This window comes from Melospiza georgiana, chromosome 12 (genome assembly GCF_028018845.1).
Source record: "Melospiza georgiana isolate bMelGeo1 chromosome 12, bMelGeo1.pri, whole genome shotgun sequence".
In the NCBI taxonomy this organism is placed as follows: Eukaryota; Metazoa; Chordata; class Aves; order Passeriformes; family Passerellidae; genus Melospiza; species Melospiza georgiana.
The window spans coordinates 4878701-4906080 of NC_080441.1; the positions used below are offsets into that span (position 1 = coordinate 4878701).

The 27380-nt window shown below is 48.4% G+C and overlaps 2 protein-coding genes across 2 annotated transcripts in view; one reads left to right on the plus strand and one right to left on the minus strand.

Moving 5' to 3' along the window:
• Positions 1 to 8535, minus strand: part of SH3BGRL (SH3 domain binding glutamate rich protein like) — a 30143-nt gene extending 21608 nt beyond the window's left edge. Inside the window, exon 1 of the mRNA XM_058032785.1 lies at positions 8385 to 8535. Coding sequence (XP_057888768.1) covers positions 8385 to 8429 — 45 coding nt within the window. The 5' untranslated portion in view covers positions 8430 to 8535. The remainder of the gene's footprint in view (positions 1 to 8384) is intronic.
• An 8860-nt stretch (positions 8536 to 17395) lies between these two features.
• Positions 17396 to 25152, plus strand: HMGN5 (high mobility group nucleosome binding domain 5). The gene is made up of 6 exons (XM_058032355.1): positions 17396 to 17702; positions 18836 to 18865; positions 19546 to 19575; positions 20027 to 20077; positions 23206 to 23349; positions 24443 to 25152. The coding sequence occupies exons 1-6, from the start codon at positions 17688 to 17690 to the stop codon at positions 24488 to 24490; spliced, it is 318 nt and encodes a 105-aa protein (XP_057888338.1). The 5' UTR covers positions 17396 to 17687; the 3' UTR covers positions 24491 to 25152.
• The last annotated feature ends 2228 nt before the right edge of the window (positions 25153 to 27380 follow it).

Below are 27380 nucleotides of genomic sequence, written 5' to 3' on the forward strand. Positions count from 1 at the left end.
GTGCAGGTGGAGGGAGGCTCTCACAGGGACCTCCTGGGACACTTTAATGGGATGGAAGGGAACAGAAAATTGGAAAGATTGCTCAGACACAAAGGTTCCATGGACTGAGCTACCAGAACCAAGGGACTTGTTTGTCTGCATTACAGGGTGGAATTTCCAGTTCTTAATCAGGATTACCGGGGCACTAACAAGGAAATTTGCAAACCTGCTCCTTTATATTTCCATTCACATATATTGTGTTTCTTGCCTAGGGAAATCAAAATCCACCAAACATCTACTAGCCATAAATCAGCTTCACTTGGACCTCATTTCTATCCATATCCAGTGAAATGTTTTGGGATATATTTTAATTCAGTCACGGAGTTATTCTGCTCCTTTCCTGCTCTGCCAGTTGTTCTGCAGCTGCTGCTCTGGCCAAATACATTTGCAACATGTGCACAGGAATGTCTTGGATAAGCAGCATTAAGTATTTCCTAAGGAATCAAATCTTGTCCTGCTGTAGTCCATGGCAGAATTCCCAGTGATATAAGCACAGCCAGAGGTTGATCCCATGAGGTGAATACAGATGTGCTGTTTAAACCTGCCTGGCAGCAAGTACTCCATAAAAAACCTGGGTAGATGTGAAAACTGCCTGGATTTTTCCCAGAGGCTTCGTGTTTGCTGTTTCCATCAGGCTTTTCCAGTTGACTTTGATCTGTGCCTAAGGCAGGAGAGGTGTCTGATCCCCTACCCTGAACACGGGCTGATCATGCAGTGTGCCAGCATCTGCACAATGCTGCTGCCCTTGGAATCCCCAAATGCTTTTTTGTATGTAAGAAATGCTGAGACACCAACCCAGCATATCCCAAACACACACACGTGTTTCTTTTCCACCAAACATTTTCCTGGACAACATGGTCTTAATTTTTTAATGCAAACTGTTAACATCATTTTGGGAGCAGAGCCAATTTCATTCAAGAAGAGAAGAAAGCTTTACTGGGTTGCATCCAAGACTTGTCTAGCCCAGTCTCTTGTGTGCACTGGTCCCAGATGCCAGGGAAGAGCACACACCATCAGGCTGAGCACAAAGAGCTGCCCCACATCCAGCTCCCTTCCCAGGCTGCTGTAACTCACAGCTTTGAGTCAGAGGTGTACCAGTAATGTTTAATACCCTTAACAGACTTTTCCTCTTCATTTGTCTCACTGCTTCCCAAGCCCATGCACCTTCTGCTGCACACCAGGTCCTCTGGCAGGGAGCTCCTCCCTGAAATCTGTGTTGTCAAACAAAGCATTTCATTTACTCTGAACCTGCCACTTCCACTCGCTCTCCCTGAGTCGTTCCATTAGGGAAAATTATTAATAATCCCTTCCTGTTTGTTCTCCCATGCCTGACGTGGTGTTATCACATTTCAGACTTTTTCACTCTTTCTCAGCTGCAGAATTCACAGGATCATGGAATGGTTTGGGTGAGAAGGAACCTTACAGACCATCAAGTCCCACCCCCTGCCATGGGCAGGGACACCTCCCCCTGTCCCAGACTGCTCCCAGCCCTGTCCAGCCTGGCCTTGGGCACTGCCAGGGATCCAGGGGCAGCCACAGCTTCCACCTTATCATCCACAAATTCTCCATTATTTGGTTGTTCCTCCTACAGTGGAGGAACACCCTACTTCTCTTTTCTCACCTTCCTATATCATTTAAAGACAACATTTCCAATCTACTAAAGACAGACTCCCACACATTTATACAGTGATTTTTTTTCTTTTGCCCTTTCCCATCCTAAACATTCCTGACATTCTCTTTGCTTTTCATGGCCATGAAGAAGGTATTTTTGTAGAATTACCTAGTATGGCTCCAAGACCTCTCTGCTAAACAGTATTTTAGCAGAGTTTAAACCTCATTCTTGCACAGGACAACCATTGTTGCTTCCTAGTTTTTCAGCTGTTCTTGCAGTGTTTGCTTAGATTCCAGCACAGATCTCTGTGAGAATCTTGTAGTAATTTCTGCAAAAGACTGAAAAAAAGAAGATTTTTTAACCTGGCTAGCACTTGTCCAAAACTTTCCAGAAATCCAGGGATTCGATGCTATGGATGCCCTCCCTGCCATGCTGCAGGCAGCTCAGGTGTGAGGCACAGCTTTCCCCTCTGACCCTGCACTGATTCTCCCTGCTCTCTCTGTCCATGCATTTGCTGGGAGAGAGCCCAGTGAACAATAACTCCCATTTGTGCAGCACTGGAAGATGCTCACAGCTCCCACATCTCCCTGAGATCCTTTTACAAACCACAGCTGCCTCTGGCTCCTCTCCTCACTCCAACACTCCAGCAATCAAACACAGGTAGTAGTTAAAATTTCACACTCGAGCGCCTTCAGAATTTCTAGAGAGGCTGATTCGTGCACAGAAACAGCCCCAGAAAACTGAACTCCAGATCATTAATTAAAGAAATAAATCACCACATCCACATCTCACAGGGGAAACCATGGCCAGGAAGGAGCTGTAAGTCAGGATGTGAAAACAACTTCAGCTGTATCCTGAGAGCACAAACCTCAGTCAGGCCAGTTGGATGCTGACCTTTCACATTTTTTCCTGGTGCTTTAAAGCTCAGTCTCACCCTGCTGCCTTTTCAGTGTTAGGAAATGGCCTTAACATTGAGCTGGAGGTGCTGTCCCAGGAAGGACAAGCTCCTGCATGGAGGCTTTTATTCTGGGACAAACAACAGTAGATAAGAATTACAATCAAAGCTCTTTCAGGCTTGATTAAATACCTGACCAACAAAAGCATTGAAATTTAATCATAAACTGAAATCTCCCCTGTGTAGGGCCAGGGTTAAACAAATGGCATTAACACCAAATGTTCATGTTTGAGCAGAAACATTCCTGAACAGCAGAATGTTGATATAAGATGAGGATTTGGTTCAGGTTTCCAGCTCTGCAGTCAGAGCCAAGAACTGAGATTGGTGCTTCCAAGGCTGGGGAGCACAAGGAACAGGGAGAGCTCCCTTTGGCTATGGCAATGATGCATCCTTAGCTCTTGTTTTCCTCTTAGAGGGGAGTATTTCAATTCTGTTTTGAATTCTGAACAGCTGAATTCTGTCGATGCTGGTGTAGTTCCCTTTGTCTCCCCTCTCCCCAATTCCTCCTTTCCTGGAAGGAGACAGAATAACCTTGCAGAGACAAAAGTCTTGGCACCCTCTGCTCATTAACACAGATGCCAATTCACTGACTTCCACAGGAATTTTGTGAGTGTAACTTTAATGCCCCAGGACAAGGAAAGTTCCGTGCTCAACTCTATAAATATTTCTTTAAACCCACAAGTGCTTGGCTCTGCCATGATGCTGTGTGCATCCTGTCTCAGAATGTGCTGTGGTGCAGGGTTAGAGGGAAAGCCAGCACAGGCTGACAGCATCCAGCCTCTCCCCAAAATCTGCCTCTTCTCCCCAGGCACAGACATAATCCTGATGCACCCCCTCAGAATAAACACTGTCCTACCTGCATATACAACCTAGAAAAATTCTCAGCAAAAAGCCTTTCCTGGCTTTAACTGTGGAGTAGAATTTTCCATCATTCTCCTGCTGTCAGAAACTGGTTTTAGTTAAGCACAGTAGAATGTTTTTTATTTTGATATATTAAAACTACTGCAACAACTGCAGCCAGCTTAATCTCTGGCTCCATTAAAAATTTGAATGCAATATTTTAAGCAAAATATTTGACTTATCTCGAGTTTGGAACAATGACTGTACAGAAAACAACTAGGAAGCAGATGGAACACATCCGAGCTTGAGCCACGTTATGGATTTTGTCTTCCATCCCAAGAGCTCGAACTCAGAACAACTCCTTCCATTTTATTGAGAGGAGCTCTGTTTGGTGAACACTGGGTATCCAAAAAGTCCTTCACACATATAATGCTTCCACAAAAGAGGGGTTTAAAATCAATATCTAGCTTAACAAGTCAGTTTTCACCCATGGCATATAAAGTGCATGAACTGAGTATCATGAAACCACACATACAACGTGAGATTGTTTTTAACTACAGATGCAGCTTATTTCCCCATAATACGTGAGTTTATCTCAACTTGCATCACAGTACCAGACTATTTACCAGAGATTGGTATCAGCGTTTTCTTCCCACAGCCGCTGCCCTGCCAGGCAGCCCAAGAAGTTCCCGAGCCGCTCTGCCCGTCTGTGCCGCTGCTCGGGGTTTCCGCAGCACAAACGCGACCGCAGCGTCCGGGCGGGGACAGCGCCACAAGGGACACTTGTGATCCGCGCTGATGAGGCTGCGTGCACAGAGCCACCCTGCTGTGGCTGCATTTCCCTCTGAGCCACCTCCTGCCACAGCAAAGCCCTTGGACTCCATGAGCTCTGAGGCCTTTCCCAACCTGAACGGTTCCATGACTCCGTGAAAGCCCAGAGCAGCCAAACCACACAAACACAAACACAGACTGGGCTCATTCTCTGGAAGGGTGGCATTATTTGTATTTATTGTGACCATCTGAGAGAATAGGCCCTTGGGAGATTTAAATGCAAAATAACATTTTTAATACAATCTCCATCTCTCCATGTTTTACCTCCCTGGGATTCAAACTTCAGAAGGATGAAGCAGCCCTCCCAAAGCACTGAGCTGTTGAACAGGGACAAGAGCTGGTGTTACACATGCTCTCATCATTTCCAACAGCTCTCCTCCCCTGGAATGCTCCAGGAAGCCCTTGGCACTGGTTATAAGTCTCCAGTAGCACCAGCAAGTTCTCTGGGGTCTTACTGGGAAAAGAGAAGAGTAATTGCAAGCAAATGTTCTCCAGACCATGGGCAACTCTCATCTTCACTTCCTGGGAGAAGACCTAGAACCTTTCCCAAGCAAGAAGACAATACAAGAAAAATACAAACTCCCCCAGATGCTTAACTTTGTGAATGAAAAAGAAATTATAATTTCCTTTCCTCTCTAAAACCATCCATAAACAGCAGCAGGTCTGTGTCACACGGGACTCTGACTCTGGAGATCATCTCTTCTTTCTGCCATGTCTGCAGTCGCAGCAGGAAGCAAGGAAAGAAAACCACTCACACTGCCATCAAAACAAGGGAGGAGAGCAGAGCTGGGAGAGATGGAAATGTGGCTGTAGATCACACAGATGAAGCAATTGGCTCCACAGAGCATCTGGACAGCAGACATTTGATGTGGCAGTTTTCACAGCACACAGCACACAGCACTGGCACTGGGCAGAGCTCAGCCCAGCACATCCAGTGCTGGCACTTCAGTCCCACAGCCTCAGTGTCAGCCATCCCCTGAACTGCAGGGGGATGTTGGATGAACAAATTCTCTCAAAGTCCATACTCAAGACCTGTGCAGTGGTTGGCAACAAATGCACCCTTGTGAGACCCAGAAGAATTTAAGCAGCTGGCTCCCTTCCACATGAGATCAATAAAATGGGCAATGCAGCTGCCTCCAGGAAGAAAGGGATTCTGGTGCTGGGCAATCTCTTGCCCCAAAATCAACAAAATAACAAAATCTTGTGGAGAAAATCACACACTGGATTTGTGCTATTCAGCATTTTCCCTCCTGATATCCTTTTCTACCAAAAGCAAGAGTTTAATGACTCTTAGGCCCCTCTCCCTTTCACCCCTGAAGGACTGGAATGGGAGGTTGCAGTGAGACCCCTCTCACAGGCAGCACAGTCCCTGTTCCTGCAATGCTCCCATTTGTGTCTCATTTCTGTCTGCAGCCTCCAGCACTGTCCCAGGCTGTGGAACACTGCTCCCTCCCCCTGTCTGCCATGCAGGAAGGCTCCTGAGAGCAGCTCCAGGTTCTCCATGACACTCCATTCCCACGTGGGTGTCCTCACCTCATCTTCATCATTACCATCCCCGTGCGTCCCTGCCCAGCCCACAGCTCCCAGCACAGCATCCACGGTGAGGAAGATTAAATACAAGGGGCCTCTTCCCAAGCAAGACTTTCAAACACTGCAGGAAACTGGTGCTGGAACTATCACAATATGGAGTGAAATTCAAGTAGGAGGCCAGACAAGATGTCAATCATCATCTTTCCAGAAATCCCTTGAAACACACTCATAAAATGCCTTTGCTTAGACATGAGCTTCACACAGTGGTTTTTTCCTCACAGATACATCATACTGAATATAAACATTGTAGAGAACAGTGCCTTGGGGAAACATTTTATACACTGTGATGTGGCAAATTATACCTTATAGCAAAGCAGGACTTTGCCAATAAGAGACCACAAAATTTGGGCACCCTGCAAGACTCACAGCCCCAGGGCATGAGGTGTGAAGCAACCTCAACCCTTTTCTGTTCAGTGGGAGACACTTCCAGTTTCACAAAAGCTTCTTCAGCTTACAGAAATGGGGCAGGAAGGAGGAGATTTGATACTTATTTCTGGTTTGCTTCTACTCAAGCAAATTAGCATTTAAAACCCAAAATATCACAGTGCTGAGTGTCACTACAGTACAAAGATGACTTAGCAGGAGTGAGAGCCCTTCCAGGCTGATGTTACCCAGTTCAGTCACTTTGTTGCAAACAGCCTTGTCTCTGTTCCATCTCTCTGTAGCAATCTTCTCTGATGTGGATTTTCCATTCCTGGAGTGGGTTATTTCAAATTCAGCACCCAGAAAGGCTTCTCTGCTCCTCCATGCAAAGCAACCAACACTTTTAAGAGCCACAGAAACAACCCATTCCCATTCCCTCCAAAGAGGTGCCTCTCTGTCTTACTTTAGGTTGAAACATCGATTAAAATTCTTGTACTGGAAAGAAAACATCACCCAGTGAGGTGCTGGGCTGGTCCTGCCAACAGAAACACCCTCAGTGTACGCAGGCATCTAAGAATGTGCAAGTCTTGCTCATTACCACAAGATCCCTTGAGCTGCTCCAGCTTTAGACACAGGCATGAGTGTATGTGCATGTGTGTATATATATATAAATGTACACGTCATAAAACTGGCAATCATGTGCACATTGCACTCGAATTCCCCAAAAAACAGATTACACCAACGCTACATTCAAAATTCCACAGGCAGGGATGCACAAAGGAGCCTGAAAGGCAGCACTTAGTCAGACTGGAGCTTTGTAATGTGTACAACCCACACAAGGACCAGGCAGCACTGTAGAAAACACTAACCTAATAATTAAAAACTTAACTTAAAACCATAAAAACACAATTGGGATTGAGTGCTGTGCTTGCACCCCTGGAGCTCAGTATCACCAGACAGACAGAAATCAATAGGTGCCATGAAGAGAGTGCTGATAAAAATCTATAGCAACTGAAGCAGTCAACTTGAAACCTATTAACAGCTGCATTAGAAAGAAAGGATTACTTTTCCAATCTGCTGCTTTCCTTACAGATGATCATTCTGTAGAACCCAGCAGAAATCCCTTTGGATCCCTTTTATGAATGAACTACTCAGGATTTCAAGACCCTCCTCGGTCAGCATGAAATAAATCCTCTGCTTTTCACCACCAGCACCAGCACTGTCAGCGCTGGCATCAAGTTTACTAAAAATGACCCGGGAAGGGAGGGACAGCAGGGACACCTGAGGCACAGGCTCTTGTGCCATCTGCAGCCCGTCACCCCAAGCTTACCAACTGCTATGTGATCTGCTGAAGCCCACAGACCAGTGGCTGCACTCAAGCAAAGAAGGAGAATGCAGTGAGGGCTTGTTTTTATCTTCTGTACATCACTGTCCTCCCAAAGTTTAGGGACCTGAAGCACGAACAGTGACAGGAAAAGGTCATCAAACAGCCACAGCTCAGACTCTTTATCTCATCGCAGTAAAAGTCACTGATCATTAACTGCAATAGCTGGCATTTTCTGAGTCCCTGGCATTTTGTAGTTCTCCAGCACATCCATACCAAGTGCAACCAAATCCCTCGGATTTCAGTCTCGGAGCATCTCCCACACAGATCAAAGAGAAACCAGATGATCCTGAAGACATAGAGCTACACCTGAATCTAGGCACAAATCCCGCTATTTCTGTGTATCTCTTTATTTTCCCTTTGAAAAACACACTCCGAGCTCTGCCTGTAACACACTGGGGCCACGAAAAGCGAAATCCAGTATTCCCAACAGGGCAAGAACCAGAGGCTACTGGGACAGCGGCCACACACGCCTGCCACAATCAACGAGGAATAAACTCATTAAAACCAAACGACGGACGACACATTTAGAATTGAACTTCAAGAACAACAAAAAAAACCCCAAATAGTGGTGGCTCTGCCTTTCCAGCACAGGGCGAGGGGTGCGGGATCACCGAGGAAACGCCGCTTTCCGTCGGCGGCAGCCGCAGCACCGCCCGCACAGCGCCGGGCGCCGTGAGGGGACCGCGGCTGCCCCGGCCTCTCCCCACCCTGCCCGGCCGCCCCCCGCGTCCCCCGCCCGGCACAAGTTTCCCTCGGGGGCTGCTTACCGCCGTGGAACCGGAGGAAGAAGCGATGTAGACCTTGATGACCATGCTGGGAGCGGCGGGATGCGGAGCCGGGCGGGCGGTGGGTGTGTGAGGGCGGCTCGGGCGCGGGCTGGGGCTCAGGCGGGAGGGCGGGCGCGGGGAGGCGGCGGGAGCGCTCGCCCCGCCTCGCTCCGCAGCTGCCACCGCCTGGGCCCGGAAGGGCGGAAAATGGTTTTTTAAAAATTAATTAAATAATTAAATAGTAAAAAAAGGAAAGGAAAAAAAAGAAGAAAGAAAGGGGAGAGGAGGAGCGTTCTCGACGAGCTGCGCGAGACGTGCGGGGGAGGTGGGGCGGGGGAGCCATGGCGGCGCGGCCGCGCTGAGGGGACGCGGGGGCTCGGGCGGGGCGGCCGTGTCATGGCGGGGGTGACAGCGGCGGGGCGAACCGGGGAACACCGGGGCGGGAGACAGAGAGAGGGAGGAAGCCAAGCGTGGGGGGTCGCCATGGTAGCGGCTAGTTCCCCTCAGCACCAAGTCTCCTCATGGCGGCTTCCCTCACGGCCGGGTCCCCTCATGGCCGCTCCCCTCACGGCCGGGTCTCCGGGACCGCTGGCCCCGTGCTGGGCTCCGTCGTTACCGGCTGCTCTCCAGCTGCCATGGCCATGCCCCGCTCCCGGGCGAGGGCAGCGGCGGCACCGCCAGCCCCGTGCCTTGGCCGCTCACCCCGTCTGGGGCACAAGAACTCGGGGGTGGGCGGCTGTTTCTGGGAAATGGTGTTTAGAATTAAGAATTTCCCTTTAAAATCTATTCCAGCGTGCCCAGGTGATGTGCCAGCCCATGCCAAAGGACAGGTGGCGTCCAGTGGAGTTCTTCACGTTCCTGTGGTTATTGTAAAGTATCGCCCACACACAAAAAAACCCCATCAAATCCCCCACATTTTTAATGGCTATAGTCATGGTGACATGTTATTGAAGGAAATTTATATCCAGCACCTGTCTCCCACTTGCCTCTGGTACTCCAACTATTACCTCATATATATTTTATTATCTGTTCCGATAGCAGGTTCACAACAAATGGAAAATATGTACAGTGATAAGCACAGGAAGCTGCAATTTTACACCTACAAGCTAAGATGAAAGTGAGATGTTTGTTCTGCTCTTGGCAAAAAACAAGGAGGTATTTCTGAAATGAGTTTTCCAAACAAGCTTGCCTGTTTCAAATTATTAGTTTTTCTAACAAAAATTAAAAACACACTTAATAAAAAAGTATTGGATTAAGTAATCTATATTTGCTTTATTAATTTGCCAATAGTAAAAGAAACTGTTTTGAGGAGGATATGCCTCAATTTGATATTACTTTTATACTTATCTGAATCTTTGAAGCAGTCATGAGTTTTAAGCATGTTTGAAAAAGCAATAAACCAAAATTGATTGAGGATGGTGATACGCCATAAAAATTCCCTGGTTCAAGGAATTATAAAATTTAATAAAATAAATGGTGTACTTTTCAATCTGTTTAAAATAAACTGACTTAAGTCCAGGAGATTAAAATTCTTCAAGGAATGTTTCTTCAGTTGTGTTTGTGCAGCCCCTTCCCAGCTGTTTGAGAAACACCCTGGGAATTCCTGTTGGCTCCAGCGTGTAACCTGATTCACGGCAAGGAACGCAGCAGGGAGAAACCCCAGCTTATCAGAAAGAAGGAAAAAGTGCAGGTGGAGAACGGGAGAGGGAGGGTCACTTGAACTTTGGGCTCCCCTGTCACATCCCTGGCTGGCTGCCAGCTCTCCTCTCCTTGGAGAACTGGAATCAGCTCCTCAGAGGTGAGATTCACCTGGAGCGAGCTGCGCCTCGTCCCCCTGCCTCCTCAAAACGCTGCTATCATCATTACTCTCAAAAGTGCTCTCTAGGAGGCATTTTATCTTCATGAAATGAGATTTATTAAGTTAAGAGCAATACACGAATCAGGTATTGTTGACACAGCTTGGTTTTCTTGACTCATAAAAGTAAATTTTCTACTTTATTGATGGGAAAGTGTGATGTTTTCTATTCCCACGCTACTCCAGTAAAATTCATGGTGGTGTTTTTGTTTTCACCGTTAAACACTTGGAAAGCTATGAAATATCCTTCTCAGACAGACCAAAACCTAAAGTAAAATGACCAAATTTTAGGTGCTCCCCAAAGGGGAGCACAAGGGATTGGCCATGGCAGAGTCATCCTGGGATTCCACAGTGAAACACTGCCAGTGATGGCAAGGATGCCCTTGCTTTTTCCTTAGAGCACAGGCAAGGATGGAGCCTTCCCAGTGCTGGCAAATTAAGCTGTTTTAAAAAAGAACTGTAGGAGAATCTCACAATGAAAGATACACCAGCAATCATCTGCAAATTCCCTCTCATCCAAAAGGTCAGGAAGAACACACTCCACATGCTCCACAGCTGCTTTGTAACCACTGAGAGAAATGAGTCCAGAATCCACCTGTGAGTAACGTGAGGCTGTGCCAGGGTCTGCTCTTGGACCTTGTGCCAGAGGAGATGACATGGATGTGTGTGAAATGGAGAAGGTGTGATGGGCCAGGGACGTCAACTCGGCGCTCTGAACAGGAAATCAGAAATCCCTGCTCCATTCCCGGCCCAGCCTGGCAGTGACTGGAGCCAAAGGGCAAACCTGACTGAGAGCCGTGCCCTGCTGCATCCCATGAACTGCTCCCTGCTCCAAAGACTTCGTGGGAGCAGGGGGGGAAGTCCAAGAGATCTTCCTCATCTGGAAACTCAGCAAGGCCGGGTTTCCTTGATTTACGAGTGATTGTGGCGGGCACACGGCAGAGGAGGCACAGAGAGGGGACTCTGAGTGCTGTCTCACCTGAGCAGTGGCAGCAGTGAGTGACATTACAGTGCTGCTGCCTTCAAACCGCCCGTCCCGCTCGGCACTCACAGACTCGGCTCCGCACCCCCAGGCCCGGTTCAGCCCCCTAGGCCCGGCTCAGCCCCCCCAGACCAGGCTCAGCCCCCCAGACCAGGCTCAGCCCCCCCAGGCCCGACTCAGTCCCCCCAGACCCGGCTCAGCCCCCCCAGACCCGGCTCAGTCCCCCCAGACCCGACTCAGTCCCCCCAGACCCGGCTCAGCCCCCCCAGACCCGGCTCAGTCCCCCCAGACCCGGCTCAGCCCCCCCAGACCCGGCTCAGTCCCCCCAGACCCGGCTCAGCCCCCTAAACCCGGCTCAGCCCCCCCAGACCCGGTTCAGCCCCTCCAGGCCCGGCTCAGCCTCCCCAAGCCCGGCTCAGCCCCCCAGACCAGGCTCAGCATCCCCAGACTCGGCTCAGCCCCCCCAAGCCCGGCTCAGCCTCCCCAGACCCGGCTCAGCCCCCCAGGCCCGGCTCAGCTCCCCCAGACCCGGCTCAGCCCCCCCAGGCCCGCCTCAGAACCCCCGGCCCGGCTCAGCCCCCCAGGCCCGGCCCCGCGCTGGCTGCCGGGGCGCGCCCCCTGCTGGCGCTCGGCGGGACCGCGGCCAGGGCCCGACCCGCTCCCCTCGGCCCGAGAGGAGGAGGAGGCGGAGGAAGAAAAGGAGGAGGAGGAAGAAAAGGAGGAGGAGGAAGAAAAGGAGGAGGAGGAAGAAGAGGAGGAGGGAGTTGCCTGGAGCTCTGTGACACGCTGGAGGCCTGGAGACGTCCGCATTGTTGCCTTGGTGGGTGGGGTCAGCCGTGCTTTCAAAGAGCCATGGAATCACTTAGGTTGGAAAAGTCCTCCGAGACCGTGTGTCCTACCGTTCAGCAGCACTGCCGAGGCCGCCACTAACCCATTCCCCGAGTGTCACATCTACACAATCCTGAACCCTTTCAAGGATGGTGACTCCACCACTTCCCTGTTTTGAAGACAATCTCCCATCCACTGGGCCTGGCCACGCACAACTCCTTGCTTAGCATTTAATCCCTGCTTTTCCATGTACTCCAGACTGGCCATGCACCCTCCCAGCCCTGAGCCAGCAGCCAGCCTGGGCTCTGGCAAGAGCTGTGCCTGCTCCTGAAGGCACTGAGTTACCCTGGAGTACCCAAGGATGGACATGGAAGGGAATGCTACAGCTGCAAGGCTACAGAAGCACCCAGGGAGTGACAGCTTCCCACTGACAGAGCGTAATCTAGATTGGGTACTAGGGAGAAACTGTGCCCTGGAAGGGTGGGCAGGCCCTGGCACAGGGAGCCCAGAGAAGCTGTGGCTGGCCCTGAATCCCTGGAAGTGTCCAAGGCCAGGCTGGACAGGGCTTGGAGCAGCCTGGGACAGTGGAAGGTGTCCCTGCTGTGGCAGGAGGTGGAATGAGATGAGCTTTAAGGTCCCTTCCTGGGATTCTGTGATTCTATGAAGTGGAACATATAGATAATTGTGTAAAAAAACAGAGTTTGACAAACAACTTACAAAAACTTCAAACCCATAATAAGTAATTTTTCACTCTTGGCAGGAGTGGGAGGCCTGAAAGATGATTTCTAATACCGGTCTGCCATGGAGGGCTAACAGGAACATGCAGGAAAGACAAAATTGGGGCAGAAAACCCCAGTGAATTTTTTTTGCATGTGTTTGTGGAGGAGGAGGAGGAGGGTGGGGAGTTCCCAGACAGGAACTCACGAGCTTGCCTGAGGATCTGTCTCAGGCTGGGGTAGAATCAATGGACACAGCGAATAACAACAACCTAACCATTGCCAGATGGTCCTGCCTGCATCCCTGGAGTGGCCGAAACTGCTCCCACACACAGCCCCAGGACATGGCTGGTGCTCCCAGCTTTTACAATCCATTCCCAGGGAGACCCAGAACTGACAGGGTTGTGACCAAGAAAGTTTCACAAACCATCCTACCCTTAGCACTGATTTTGAATTTAGTTTACTAGAAGTCTTCCCAGAAGCCATTTGAAGATTCCCAGAGAATTTGGGGTTGAGCAAGTCTGTGAGCAGACCCTTTGAGCAGAGCTGACTCAGCCCTAGGAGAGCCCGAGGCCTCTGCAAAGTCCAAGTCTGTGAATGCAAGGGGCCATCTCCAAGCATGTAAAAAGCCCCAACACCTTCTGGCAGGCAGCAGACACTGATTTGCAGCCCCATTTCCTCCCTTCCAGCTGGCTCCAAGCTCACAGCCAGTGGGAACTGCAGGTTTCTCACAGGATGGGCATGAGAAAGGCAGGATTTAGTGTTCAGAGCACAAAATGTGTTCTGTCCAGCCCAGTGCTGGGCCACAGGGAGCCAGGGCCAGGCCAGGCTGTTGGCAGATTTTGGGGTTCTGTGTTCTGCCTTTCAGGGCAGCCACCCTTGAAGGCCTAGTTGAGCAAAGTGTCCTAAAGCAGCATTAACAGAATGGCTATTCCTGTTACTTGGGCTGAAAACCTGGTGTCTCACAGAATCTCAGGATGGTTTGGGTTGAAAGAGACCTTCAAGCTCATCCAGTTCTATCCCCTGCCATGAGCAGGGACATTTTCCACTGTCCCAGGGAGCTCCAAGCACTGTCCAGCCAGGCCTTGGACACTCCCAGGGATGGGGAGTCCACAACATCTCTGGGCAAACCTGTGCCAGAGTGTTGTAAGTGGAAATAAACATTTCCATTTATTTTAAGCACCAAATCTGTGAATATTCTCCTTTGTGTTTGATGAGGAAATACATTTTCTGGTTTAGAACACCTGATTGAACATCTGTCCTAGAATGGAGTGCACCAGCTCCCAGAGGTACCAGCATTTGTCTGTTGGCTATCAAGGGAGTCCAGACAACTCCAGTGTGAGCTCTGCTTTGGGACAGATGCCTGAAGCTCCCTGGCAGTCATTCTTGTGTCCTGTTATTTGTGTTTTGTGTTTAACACAATTCTGGAGCATGCAGTCACCCCCGTCACCCTCAGGGACCAGGTAAGAAGCTGTAGCTAAGCCAGAAGTTTTACTGAAGCACAGATAAACAGACTCAATGAGAATCCTAAATTCCTCATCCTCATCTTCCCAAATTAATAAACTCTAAATGTTTTATTGCAATCAATACTGAATTTGACACATAAATCAATTTTTACCCAGGACAAACCACAGAATCACCCAGGACAAACTATAAAATTAACCAAGCACAAACCTCTTCTGTAGATCAATAATCCACTCATCCCAAAAGTTATATAAAATAAGGCAGAAGGACACTTCAAACCAGGTACAGAACACAAAAATGTGTTTTGTAGTATTTTGCCACAAAAATATGTATTGATATTACTGGTCATATGTGCCATGACTGCAACACACACAGAATCCTAATTTCCCTTCCTCGGAAATTGTGACTTTTAAATAGTGGGGCTGTTGCACAGGGAAATGAACCAGGCTGAGAGCCAAATGTGTGGAAAGGAATCTCCAACATTCCAACCCCCATTATTTTAGCCCAAAGGAATGAGAAAGGAACATGTATCTGATTGCCTCTTCCAGGAAGGTGAGAAGTCAATCACCCCAGAGTGACTCAGGTGTGTTCTGCCTTTATTCAGGAATTCCTGATCTACTTCAGCTCAAGAAGGTGGTCCGGGAAAACATTCCTGAAGTACTGCAGATCTCTGATAGCAGGAGCAGGCCCTCCTCCTCTGCAGGACATTCCCAATTTTCAAACCACTCCTCATTATTTGAGCATCACTCTCTGAGTTCAGTGTGGGCTGTTCAGACTGACCATCCTGTGCTGCTCACTGCTGGTTTGATGTAGGCCCATGTTTCTGTCTGGATGGTTTTACCTCTGGAGTCAGTGACTCCTTATAGAAGGAGAATTCACATTTCAGCATGGAATTTTGCTCATTGAAACAGTGGCACACAAAAAGGAGATTAATTTCTGATTCGTTGCTTTGATTCCAGATGGTTCATAAATTCAGTTTTAGAGGATTTTGTACTGAATAAAAAATGCCAGTTTGGGTTAAAAAATAAAAAAGTCACATTAGTTACAAACTAATGCTCCAGAATAAACTTATTCTCTTGGCTGCAACCAGGTCTGTAACTTCCTGCATAGTTACAGCCATTTATACTTGCAGCATAGCAGCATCTCACAGCAGCTTATCTTGTCTCTTTACAAGGAAATAATCTTCTCACTAGTCATTATTTAGGTCAGTTTGTGGTTTAATGAATTTTCATTTTCTAAATAAAAGTGTTTGAGAAAATGTAAAGGTGAAAAAGAAGGCAGAGCAAATATAATGCAAAACTCACTTGTGAATTTTAAATCTGTGCTTCACTTGCACATTTTGATCCAAACTGTTCATTGTGCAAGTTCTTCAGAAGGTGTTCACAGACCCTTCAATAAATTCCCATTTCTCTTCCACTAAAACTTTTCCCAGAATATAGAAAGGATAAAAGAGTAACTGCAGGGAGAGAGGAGAAACCTCCTGAGGGGAGTCAAACACAAACCTTGATGGTAATGGAGAGCTCAGAGACCAAGAGCTCTAAATGTGTTTCAGGCCTGTTTAATTCAGAAAATGGACAAAACTACTGAAACACTATTTAAAATCTTGATAAACGCAGGAGAACTTGAAGGAGGTGTGATTGCATGTGGTTACATGTTTACACTGAGGCTGGAAAATGCATTTCCCATGATACAGGAGGCCAGTCAGAGCCATCCTTAAATAATTGGTGTGTTTTAACAAAATAATCATGGCATTGATGGATCAACATTGACTGGAGGAAGGGGGAGAGGGGTGGCTCCGTGGACAGAAAATTGCTCAGCTTAACTGCAAAGTGCAGGAAGATAATAAACTATTGACATCCCAGCCCTTGGAGAGGGAGGTGACGTAAAAAGTGACAAATCAAAAAGTCACCATGAATTTGTCAAGAACGGGGGAACAGCTGTTCAGGGAGCAGCACTGAAAGGGATCTGGGGATTACAGGGGATCAGGAGGAGTCTGAACCAACATGGTGATGCTGTTGCTGACTCTGCAAATGCCACGCTCAGATCTGTTACCTAATTAACCTGATTACTGGATACGGACCTGGGCAGGAATGTGGAGTCCAGAGGAGCCTAAGAATGACAAAAGGTTTAGAAAATATGGCCTATGAGATCATGAGGCCTACAAGAATTTGTTTAGTCTGTATAAAGTTTTAGGGAGAAAATGATAATATTAAGGGAAAGGACACAGTCTGTAAAATGTTATTGGAATTTGATGCTCAGTAATCGTTCTTTGGATCTGCTGGGCATGGCACAAAGAAGCTGAAATTCACAACCCAAGTACAGTTTAGATGCTGGGGAAAACTTTGGGGGGTTAAGGCCAGTTGGGTGCTGGAAGTGGCTTTCTAGGAAGATGGCAGAATCGAGTTTAATGTAGGTTTTAGAAAGGGTTGTCCTGGCCTTGGGCAGGAACCATGGCACCTCAGAGCAGCAGCTGCTGCTTCAAGTCTTAGTGCAAAACGCCAAGTCCTGAGGGTGGTATTAATACACCTTGTGCTTTCCCTATGGAAATACACAAAATAGGTGGCGGAGGCACTGCCAGACATTGCAGCCATGATGGAAACGAGAGCAGATTTTCCTTAATCCGCGCCGAAATCTGAGACTTCACCTTGTGAACAACCTCAGGCTCGCAGGCCCGCTCCGGGGCCAACCTCCCCAGCGTCACCGAGGTTCAAGACCCCAAGAGGCCAAGCCAGAGCCCGAAGCGCTCGGACAATCCCGGGGCGCTTAAACCGCCCGCTCACCCCGCTCGGGGCCGGGCCGGACAAAGGCCGCAGCCCCCTCCCTCCGCCGGCCGAGGCCACGGGCGGGCCACGGCCCTTTCCAACAGGTACCGCAGGGCCGGGAGGCGGCTCTGGCAGGCCGCGGGGCCGAGGCGGCCATGTTGTGGTCCTGCGGCCTGCGGGAACTTTGGGGGAAGTTTGTGGGGCGGCCGGCGGGGGGCAGGGCCCCGGGGGCGGCGGGCGGCGCGGGGCCCCGCGGCGGGCGGGCGGAGGCGGCGGCGCCGGGGCCGCGCTCCGGGCCGCGCACACGCGGAAAGCGCGCGGCGCTCGCGCTACGACGGCCCCGCCCACGCCCCGCCCCCGCGCCGCTCCCCGCGCTCCCATTGGTCGTTGCGGCCGTCAGTCAGCGGCCGGGCCCATCTCGCGCTCCCCATTCATGCAGTTTGGTTGCGTGTTGGTGTATTTTACTGTTTGCAATAAAGAGGGGGGGATTTTTTTTTTTTTGTTCAGTTTCTGCCGCAATTAACTCTTGGTCCCTTAAACATCTTCCTTTTTATTTTTGTTTTTTTTCCTGTCTATTTTTTTCTTTTTTTTTTTTTTTTTTTTTGCAGGACGGTCGGAACAGTTTTTCGCCGCTTCCATTTATTTTTCGATATCTTATCTCTATTAGGTTTTGCAATCAACTATTAAGGTGCAACTATGCCCAAAAGAAAGGTAAGTACGAAAAAAAAATAATTCAAAAACGAGGGAAGGCAGATGGGGAGCGAAGGGGGAGAGATTAAAGCGGCAATCGCGGAAATTTAGCCGTAAAAAAAAAAAATTAGCGCGCGCGCGCGTGTGTGTGGAGTTTTTTGGGATTTTTGGTTGGTTTCTCTTTTTTTGCATTTTTAATTTTTGGTGTATGTCCTAGAGCGGAGCGGGGAGCGGAGGGAGAGGGCTCGGGGCTGGCAGGGCAGCGCGGCGAGTTCACTTTTGGGCTGTTTTGTTTGGGAAGGAGGAGAAGGCTGGAGCAGCAGTGTCTCCATGCTGGATTACAAACAGCCATAGTGCTGTGCTGCCCCTGTGGAGAACGCGGGGCAGCAAAACCCCCCCAAAACCTGCGCCACGACCCCCCCAGGCCCCCCCACCCACCTCCGCCAGCGTTTTAATCCCCATCGCGCCATTCCCGGCTGGATTCGCCTTTAAACGTCGCCTCTTTCTCCTGCGTTTGCCTTTGTTCTCGTTTTTTTTTTTTTTTTGCCTCCCACTTCTTGTCATACCAGATGGTTGTGCAATGGTAATTTGGGGCCATTAGGCGGCGCAGAATTTGAAACTGGCCTTCAAGGAAAGCGGGGAAAAGGGATTTATCGCCGTAGTCGGGAACTTTGGGGCCGCGGGAATATGGGGCGCCCCCCCTCTCCCCTCACAGCGCGGGCTGGGGGGGCGGGGCGGAGACGCGGTCGCCCCTCAGTCACTGGGGAGCACGCCCGAGGGGTTTCGACCCGGTCCGGGCGCCTCACGGCCCCAGACGGGGCCGCCGGGGGTCCGGACTCAGTGGAAACGCTTCGGGCGGGCGCGATCGCCGCGTTCCCGGCTGTCCCTCATTGTCCTTGCGGGGCCCGCGGCGACCTTGTTGTGTGAGGGGAAATTGGCGGGAACTTTTCGAACTCGACGTGATGACGTAGCGGCGGCGGCCGCGGGGCATTGTGGGAGTTGTAGTCCGTGAGGCGGTAGGGATGGGGGCAGGCCGCCATTGCTGCGGGTGGTGTTGGGGGGCCCTGTGAGCCCCCCCCGGCTCCCCTCAGGGCTCAGGGGAGTCACAGGGGATAGTGCTGCCTTCTCACCTCAGTGTCTCTCTCTCTTTACAGGCTCCAGCTGAAGGCGAGGCAAAGGAGGAGGTAGGAGTTGTGTGTGGTCCCCACTCCAGGAATTCCCGTGGGGTTCTGCAGAAATGAGGACGCCCACGCAGCTCATGAGGGGTTCAGCCCCTGGGGGTGGCTTGTGCCTGGTTTTGGGGTGCTCAGGGCCATCACTGCCCTCTGAGGTGGCAGGTGACCCCCCGAGGTGGCGCTGGGGGTGCAGCAGCTCCCCTGGGCTGAGGTCAGGGCAGGTTCCAGTGAGGCCATGTCCCTTTGAGCCTCACAACTGCTGCAAGTACAGAACATTCATCCCTTACCACGTCAGCAGAGTAGAGTGGCAGCAGCAGAGACCCACTGAGCAAAGATGCACTTGTGGGAAATCATAGAATACCCTGAGCTGTGTGTGCAGGGATCATGGAATCACAGCATGGTTTGGATTGGGACAGACCTCAAATATCCTCTGGTTCTGCCCCCTGCAGTGGGCAGGGACACCTTCCACCATCCCAGGGTGCTCCAAGCCCCGTCCAGCCTGGCCTTGGGCACTTCCAGGGATGAGGAGTCATCAAGGTCTTCACTATAACCTCCATAATTTCATAAATCCTAGGATTTCCATGGGGCAATGGATTTTTCAGGATGCCATGTTATTTTGGGTGGCAGTTAGGAGAAAGCTGTGCTTTATGTGCTGTCTGAATTTTACTGACATATCTTTCCTTATGCAGCCAAAGAGAAGGTCAGCCAGACTATCTGCTGTGAGTATCTCTATTTATCCTTTAATATTTTATCACTTGGGATGGGGAGAGTTAAAAATAAACTATTGGGGTTTTTCCCCCAGAATTGGAAAAGGCACACTTAGAGTATTGCAATATTTAAAATTCCCATTCCATGTTTCTGTTGCCTGAACATCCCCACATCCCAGGCTTCTCACATGAGATCCAAGGACTGTGTTAGTGCACATTCCACTTGGGCACAAGTATCCAGAGTTAAGGAATATTGATTTCAGCATGGATTTGTTCCCTGTAGGACTTCTCCATACAAATGCTGGTGGCTCTGTAAATCACCTGCTCTCTCCTTAGCCTGGTAATTTGCCCATTGATTTTTTGCAGGGCCAACAAATAATTTTCAAAAGCTACCAAGATAATGCCCATAAAAATAAGTATTTATTTCTGTATTCACCTGAGTTGTTTCTTGTGTTTTTTGCAGAAACCTGCTCCACCCAAACCGGAGCCAAAGCCCAAAAAGGCAGCACCTAAGGTAAGGCTCCTGAAGTGAAGTGATATTTTCCTTCTCAAGGTATTTACAGGGATTAAACCCCCCACAATTAACCACTTTACTTATTCATAATTATCTTGGAAGTTTTAAGATGGAATTATGTGAGCTAAAAGAATGAGAAAGACATAATTTTATCCAATTTCTCCTGAAGGAATGCGGTAAACTGAGCAGATTTGAAATCCCTTGTGGTGAGGCTTTGCTGCTGCTTCACAAGGCCATTCTGAAGTTTCATGTAATGCATTGTTGGGAAAATGATGCTTGGAGTAGAGATCAGAGACTCAATTAGAGGAGGCATTGAAAATTGTGCTTTTAATTACAGTTTCTTACTACATTTCCATTCTGAGGCCCTCTCTGCAGTTAGTTATCAGTTTATCACATTTTAATCACTCAGAGTCCTAGAGACCCCTTCAGCTGGATATTTTTGGAAATGTCAAAAACACTGGCATGTCTGATTTAAAAATAAACTGTTTAAAGCTCTTTTTTAGTTTGGAGCAACAGTTTGAAATTTCAAAGGGGGCAGTTCTGCAGTCCACGAGGGATTTCTTTCCTTCCCCTTCTTACCAGCCTTCCCAGCCATCAGTTTGCAGTGCCTTTTTGTTAGATTTTTCTGTAAACATTTAGGATTTTGTAGCTAAAAATAAAATAAAATTAAAAAAAAAAAAAACAAACAACATGAACACTCTAGCAACAAAACTTCAGTGATTGTTTTTAACCTGTTCCCATCTCACATTTTCATTGTGGTTTGGGATGATGAGGAGGGCAAAGCACAAGGGGGACACACTCTGGTTGCAGAGGGAGATGATGGGCTGGGAACCAGGAGCTTGCAAAAGGAATTTGCCATTGCCTGTGGCCCAGCAGCCTTCCAGGTGAGGGAACTGTTTCCCTCCACCTCCTGTGTGTGCAGCAGCAGGGATGCTGTGGGGAGCAGAGAGCCCTGTGTGTCACTGTGGGCTCAGCTCTGTAATCTCAGTGCTGTGCAGAGTGAGCTTGTCCCGGTCCATCTTGGCTGCAGCTGGAATCCCAGACCACATTCCTGGCTGGATGCAGCACTGGACACTCTGGGTCACACTTCCCTCTAGTGGCTGGTGCCCCAGGCAGAGCAGGGCCAGCTGCTGGTGGCACCCAGGGCAGGGCAGCACTGCATGATCCACGTTGTTGTATTTAGGTTTTTTTCCCAAATTTCCTTATTTATTTTCATGGAAACATTGTGGGGTTTAAACACTAAAGGTGCTATAACTGAATGTGAAAAGTTGGAGGAATGGGGTGCAGGAGTTGAGGTCTGTAGGGGACTGACAGCTTTGTTTGGGCCCCAGTGCACAGCTGGGTGCTGTGGTCTCCCTTTGGGATCATGCAGGGATTCCCTGGCAGCTGTGCCTTGGAAATTGCCCAGACAGACTGTGGAAGTGTTGGTCCTCCTGCTCCTGAGGTGCTGTTTGGAGCCAGGACACCTGAGCTGTGGTTTGGCTCTCCAGAGCTCCCCAAATTCCATCAACACCTGTGCAAAGGGTGCTGGAGTAAGAATTGTGGAGGCATTTTTAGTTTGTGTCTGCCCCAAGAGATTTCCTTGACAGCCTTCAGGATCTTGGAATGGTTTCCATGTGTCAGAATAGATTTCACCCAGTAAACTTTGCCATATTGAAAAACATGGAGCTGCCAAAGGAGTTTTGTCACTTCTAAAATGCAGAACTTGAATTTTGAACTGTTGTTGCCATCTCTAGAGCAAAATTATTGAGGAAAATGAGCACAGTGCTGTAGTTGAGGACCTGTTGTGTCCTGTGGGACCCTTTCCAGTCAGGGAAGTCCATTTCCCTGGGTTCTTCTCCACTTTTCCAGCACAGAGAATTGGTTTTAGCTCTGTTAATATTTTGTTGTGGGTTTTTTTTGGTGGGATAAGGGAACAGGTAAGCAGTGCCATAGTACAGTTGTAATTCTCACTGCCAGACAGCACCAGGATATTGGGTATTCCCCAGACAGGGACTCCTGACATCACACTGGAGGAGTTTTTAGGGTGGGATGAAATCCCTCAGACTGAGGAGTGAGAGGTTAGAGAGGAAAGAGACCCTCACTCACTGAATGTACTGACCCCACCTTAAATTATCTGCATGATTGGAGGATTAGCTGTTAATTTTGGTGAATTTATAATAATTGAAGAATTAGGTGACTTTACCCCTTAACACTCTTGAGTTTGCCCTTAGCAGCTCGTTCTTAATGTGAATTAACTGTGTGCATTAATAACTGAGGGATTGAAATAAAAAAAAAACTTTTTGTAACCTTTTAGTAACTTGTAGCCACTGAGACAAATCTCCTGAGCAGATAAATGTATATGCAGTAATTTTCATTTATCCTATTGAGCTGTGAGCAGATCCTGCAGGGTTTCTGGTTCCTCTGTGGGAAGTAGGTTAATCAAGCAAGGGGCTGAGCCAGTGCTGTCACTTACTGGCAGCAAGAGGGACATCCTTGGAAGTGAAACTAATGAGGGTCAGGTATTTGGGTCAGGATCTGACCTTGCCTATGGAAAATTATTACTACAGAAGCATCAGGTTTTGAGTTTTGTTTTGATTTAGCCTGATCCACATATAAGAAACTGCACTTAAATAATAAATGCAGCTCTCGTGTGGTTAGCAAAGTGATGCTGTTGAGTCCCCAGTTTTTCTGGCATGGAAATAGTTTATTATCACAAGGAATATTTCTGGCAGGGAAGGGGGAAAGTCCTTTGCCTACAGCTTTGTTACAGTTTTCTAAATAGGCATTAACAGCACATCTGAAGTATTCTGGTGTTTGCACATGTTGGTTTTCTTCTGTGGCTGCCTTTCAGCAGCAGGGCAGAAGTACAGGCCAGGCCAACATTTTTTAGCTAATTTAATTGAATGCCTATTTAAAATGAGAATTCTTTTAACCCCAGCCATGGCTGCTTTTATATTCTGCACTTCCCTGTAGCACATTCAGGACAGACAGAAGGAAAACATTTTTCCTGTGAAACTTCAATCTCACCTTGGACAGTAGGAAGTTTGGGGGGTGGAAGGAGGTTGTGCAGAGTTTTGGAGTGAGAACATGCTGATGTACCAGGTGGAAATCAGGATTTAATATATCACTGTTTGTTTCCTTAACAGAAAGAAAAAGCAGCAAATGATAAAAAGGAGGACAAAAAGGCAGCAACAAAAGGGAAGAAAGGAGCCAAAGGCAAAGAGGAAACTAAACAAGAGGATGCTAAAGAAGAAAACCACTCTGAAAACGGAGATACCAAAACTAATGAGGTACTTGAGCTCCACTAAAGCTGGGAACAGAGCCAGATGTGCAGGAAGCACAGCTGCAGGAGCTCTGCTGGGCTCCAGGGGGTGGGGGTCAGTGCCACACTGAGAGCACAGAGCAGCTGTGGTACCTGCCCAGGGCAGCTCCAGGACAGCCTGCAGGAATGGCCTGCTCCTTGCAGCTCCTTCCTGCCCTGTGCTGGCCCTGCTCCCTCTCAGGGCTGGTCAGCAATGCCCACATTTGGGGCACAGGGACATCACCACCCTGCTGCCCTGAGCTGGCTCTGCACATCCCCTCTGCACTGCTGGGCTCCTCTGCTGCTCAGCACGGCTTGGTGCTGGGCCAGAAATCTGGTTTGGAGTTCTACACAATTCAACAAGAGATTTGCAAAGTAGACTCAGCCTTGCCTCTTATCTGCAGCCCCTTCTCACAGCTCCTTACCTCAGCTGCCTTTTGCTGGGTCCAGCTGCTGAGGATTGGCCCAGCAGAGTCCTTGCTGATGGTGGAGCAGTGCTTGCTCAGGGCTCTCTGCCCTTGTGCTCTGTCACTGACACTCGTGTCTCTTCATGGGTTGAGTGTCACCATCCAGCCAAGGGTCCTGTATTCTTTCATCTCTAAAACAAGATCTGCTTGGTTAGAGCAGTACATGGCTGATGTGCTTCAGAGGGGCTTTGAGGGAGCTTAGCAGGTTTGACTTGGAAAGTAAAAGCACATTTTATAGAGAAAGGTGAGAAATGATTCCTCAAAGTTCAGACAGAGCAGGATTGTGGTTGATGTGGAATTCTTCCACTGCCCCTTGATGGGGCCTTGAACTTCTTCTAATATATCTTTGATCCTAATTAAAATAATAGATTGCAAACCTCTGCCTCTCTGCAGGTACTTACTCCAAAATTCCCTCACTAATTAATACTCCTGTGTTTTTATTTCAAGAATTACCAGCCCATTGTTATATTGACATTTTCTGTGCATTCCTGTCTGTCCACACCAAGCCTTGTCCATGCCTGTGTTAACAAACTGGTTTCTTTTTGATGCTGCTTAGATTGGAATCCAATTAGCATTTACCAATAATATTTCTGTTCTTCCCAACCCCTTTTCTAGGCACCAGCTGCTGAAGCATCTGATGACAAGGAAGCCAAGTCCGAGTAATGTTAACCCTGCCCTATATCTCCATCATTTGGTATCCGTACCTCCATGCTGTATTGTTAACAGAGAGGAATATTTTTATCAACTATTTTATAAATGCAGGTTTTTTTAGCATGAATTTAATTATGGAACATCTTCATCTCGGTTACTTGGGAATTAAATCCCTAACAAACAAAACAAAACAACAAAAAAAAAAAGTCATTGTTTTTAAATTTTGTGATTGTAATAGTTTGTATGGTACATGGAAAGAATAAGTGGTGGTAGCTTTTGACTTCTGTCAGTGTGTCCCTTTTTGTGTAAGTCATGCTTACAGACTTCAGATTTTAATTTTTCCCTTGTATGTGTTGTATGGTTTCTTAAAGTGGGGAGGTCTCAAAACAAATAACCGTGTGAAACATTCCAGTGGTTCTGTGGGTTGCTTTTATAAAGAAGGTGAGCTATTTTCATGAAAAAACCTAAGAGCTGGAAATCTGTTGTTTCCCAAATGTAATTTTATTTTGTCAGTTTTGGAAAAAAAACAAAGAAAAATAAATAAATAAAAGTGTAATCCTGTTTTTAAATGAAATACAAACATTTCTTTTCAAAAAGGGCAGGTTGGTTGTATGTACCCACTGTTAGGAATTTTGCTGGATTTATCTTAATAAAAAAGACTCCTCAAAAGCTGATTGTGGTTTGTTGCTTGTGCTGCTGGAAAGGTCCCAAATTCCAGGAGAGCTGCAGTGGGAGAGGGAGAGCCCATGGAGCTGGAGAGCTCCATTTGTGTGACTTCCCATTGATCCAGGACTCCTCATTCTGGGAAAGAACTGGACCAGAGCACTGACCTGGGGTGAAGTCCCAGTTCTGTTACAGCTTTTTAGTGCAACTTTATCAACTCCTGCTAAAAGCTGCTTTTAGAGAAAGTCTCTTCACATCCAGGATACATCTACAGGATATATTTAATAAGAAAAATGTCTGCAATGCAGAAACCTTTTCTCTCCCATTAAATTGTTCCTCAGCCCAGCAATGGGAAATTCCAAGAGCTGAAATATTTTGTGTCCAAACCTCAAAGAGCACCTCAGTGAGAGCATCCTGGATGCAGTGGGGTTCAGGATGAGTCCCCCAGGGCTGCTAGAAGATGTCTAAATGGGGATTTCATGTTCCAGGCCTGAGGCACTGGGGGTTGTTATTCTGCTGCTGCCCCTGTTCTGTACAAACACCTGGGGTTAACTGGGATCCAGTTTCCTCAGCAGTGAAGATGAGGGGGTTCTGGGGGCCTTTGGCACTCAATTCCCTTAATCCAGCAGAGATTTTGGGCCATGCTCTGGTCTCCAGTGAGAACTGATGGAGCAGTAACTGCATTCCCTGTGCCTGGTGCTGAGATGTGAAAACCAGAGACACTGAACATCCCAGCTGGAACATGGTCCAGCAATAGTTCAAATGTCATCCTGACTGACATCTAAAACTGATTCACTGAATTTCCACTCCACAAAGACAGGCTGGGAGAGCTGGGGGTGTTCAGCCTGGAAAAGAGTTGGCTCTGGAGACCTTGGAGCCCCTTCCAGCCCCTTCCAGTGCCTAAGGGGGGCTGTTAAGAAGGAGGGAGAGTGACCTTTCATACAGGACAAGGGGAAATGGTTTCAAACAGAAGCCAGGGTTAGATGGGATACTGGGAGGGAATTGTTCCCTGTGGGGTGGGCAGGCCCTGGCACAGAGAACCCACAGAAGCTGTGGCTGCCCCTGGATCCCTGGCAGTGTCCAAGGCCAGGCTGGACAGGGCTGGGAGCACCCTGGGATAGGGGAAGGTGCCCCTGCCCATGGCAAGGAGTGGATTAGATGATCTCGAAGTTTCCACCCAAATCATTCCAGGATTCCGTGAGTTTAGCGAGCAGTCAGTGAGAAATCCCAATAGGCCTGCTCCAGGGAGAGAATGCACATTGGAAATATTTTGGAATTGTGTTATTTCCTACCCCAGTGGTTTATGTAAAAGGGCTTTGAACAGGAATCCAGCCCTGCAGGAAGATGGAGCCCCTTCCCAGCCCTGCTGCTGTGGGACCATCTCTCTCTGGCTCCAGTTTCAAGCACTGTGATTTGAGCAGCAGGCACTGAGTACAGTTGATATTTCCTTAGCACAGGATCCATCCATCTGCCAAGGTACAAACACCCTGTGGAATGAGATCACTCTGATCCCAAGTCCTGTCTCTCCATCTGAGTCCAGAGGTTCTTACTCAGAGCACACAACTGAGTGTTTGGTTTTGGTTATTTCTTTTTTCAGTGCCAGGGTGGGAGTTGTTCTTAATTCTATAACTATTGTTCTAATCAAATTCCTCTTTCAAATAAGTACAGAAAATTGCCCAAGAACATTTTGCTCAAATTCATAACTTTTCGGAGCCATGGGGTATTGAGAGAGTTGCACAACTGAATGGATTGTCTGGTTTATGCCAAACTCTCCTCCAGGCTCTCCTGGTGTCTAGACACTGAATCCAAAGGCAGCTCCATGGCAGCTCTCAAGCTTGGCTTATTTTGTCTGAAAAGGAGAAGGTTCAAACTTTCAGGTTTATTTGGAATTTGTGGAGAAAGTGCCTTCCCCAGGTCCTTGGCTGTTCCCTGGGTTCCAGGTGTTACTGGGTCTGATGCTGGTTAGGAAACATCCACAGAGTGCTGTGGATCTGGTTATCATTGTTCATCATAACAACTGGGGACCTTGAAGATGCAAAGTTGAAGAGATTCATGGGTGGGAAGGTAGGGATGGGCCTGAGGTGATGTCATGGGAAGAGATTTGAGTGGTGTTGGCAACACCCTGCCATGGTGAGCTGGTCAGGATGAGAGAAGACAGCCTCAGGGTGCACCAGACAAGGTTTAGGTTGGATATTAGGGAAAAAAGGGTTGTGCAGCTCTGGCACAGGCTGGAGTCACC

Bases quoted from the DNA above. Each gene is read 5' to 3' on its own strand.
- HMGN5 (XM_058032355.1), top strand. The intron at 18,866-19,545 runs GTAGGAGTTGTG...TTCCTTATGCAG, and splicing joins AAGGCGAGGCAAAGGAGGAG to CCAAAGAGAAGGTCAGCCAG. The intron at 20,078-23,205 runs GTAAGGCTCCTG...TTTCCTTAACAG, and splicing joins CCAAAAAGGCAGCACCTAAG to AAAGAAAAAGCAGCAAATGA.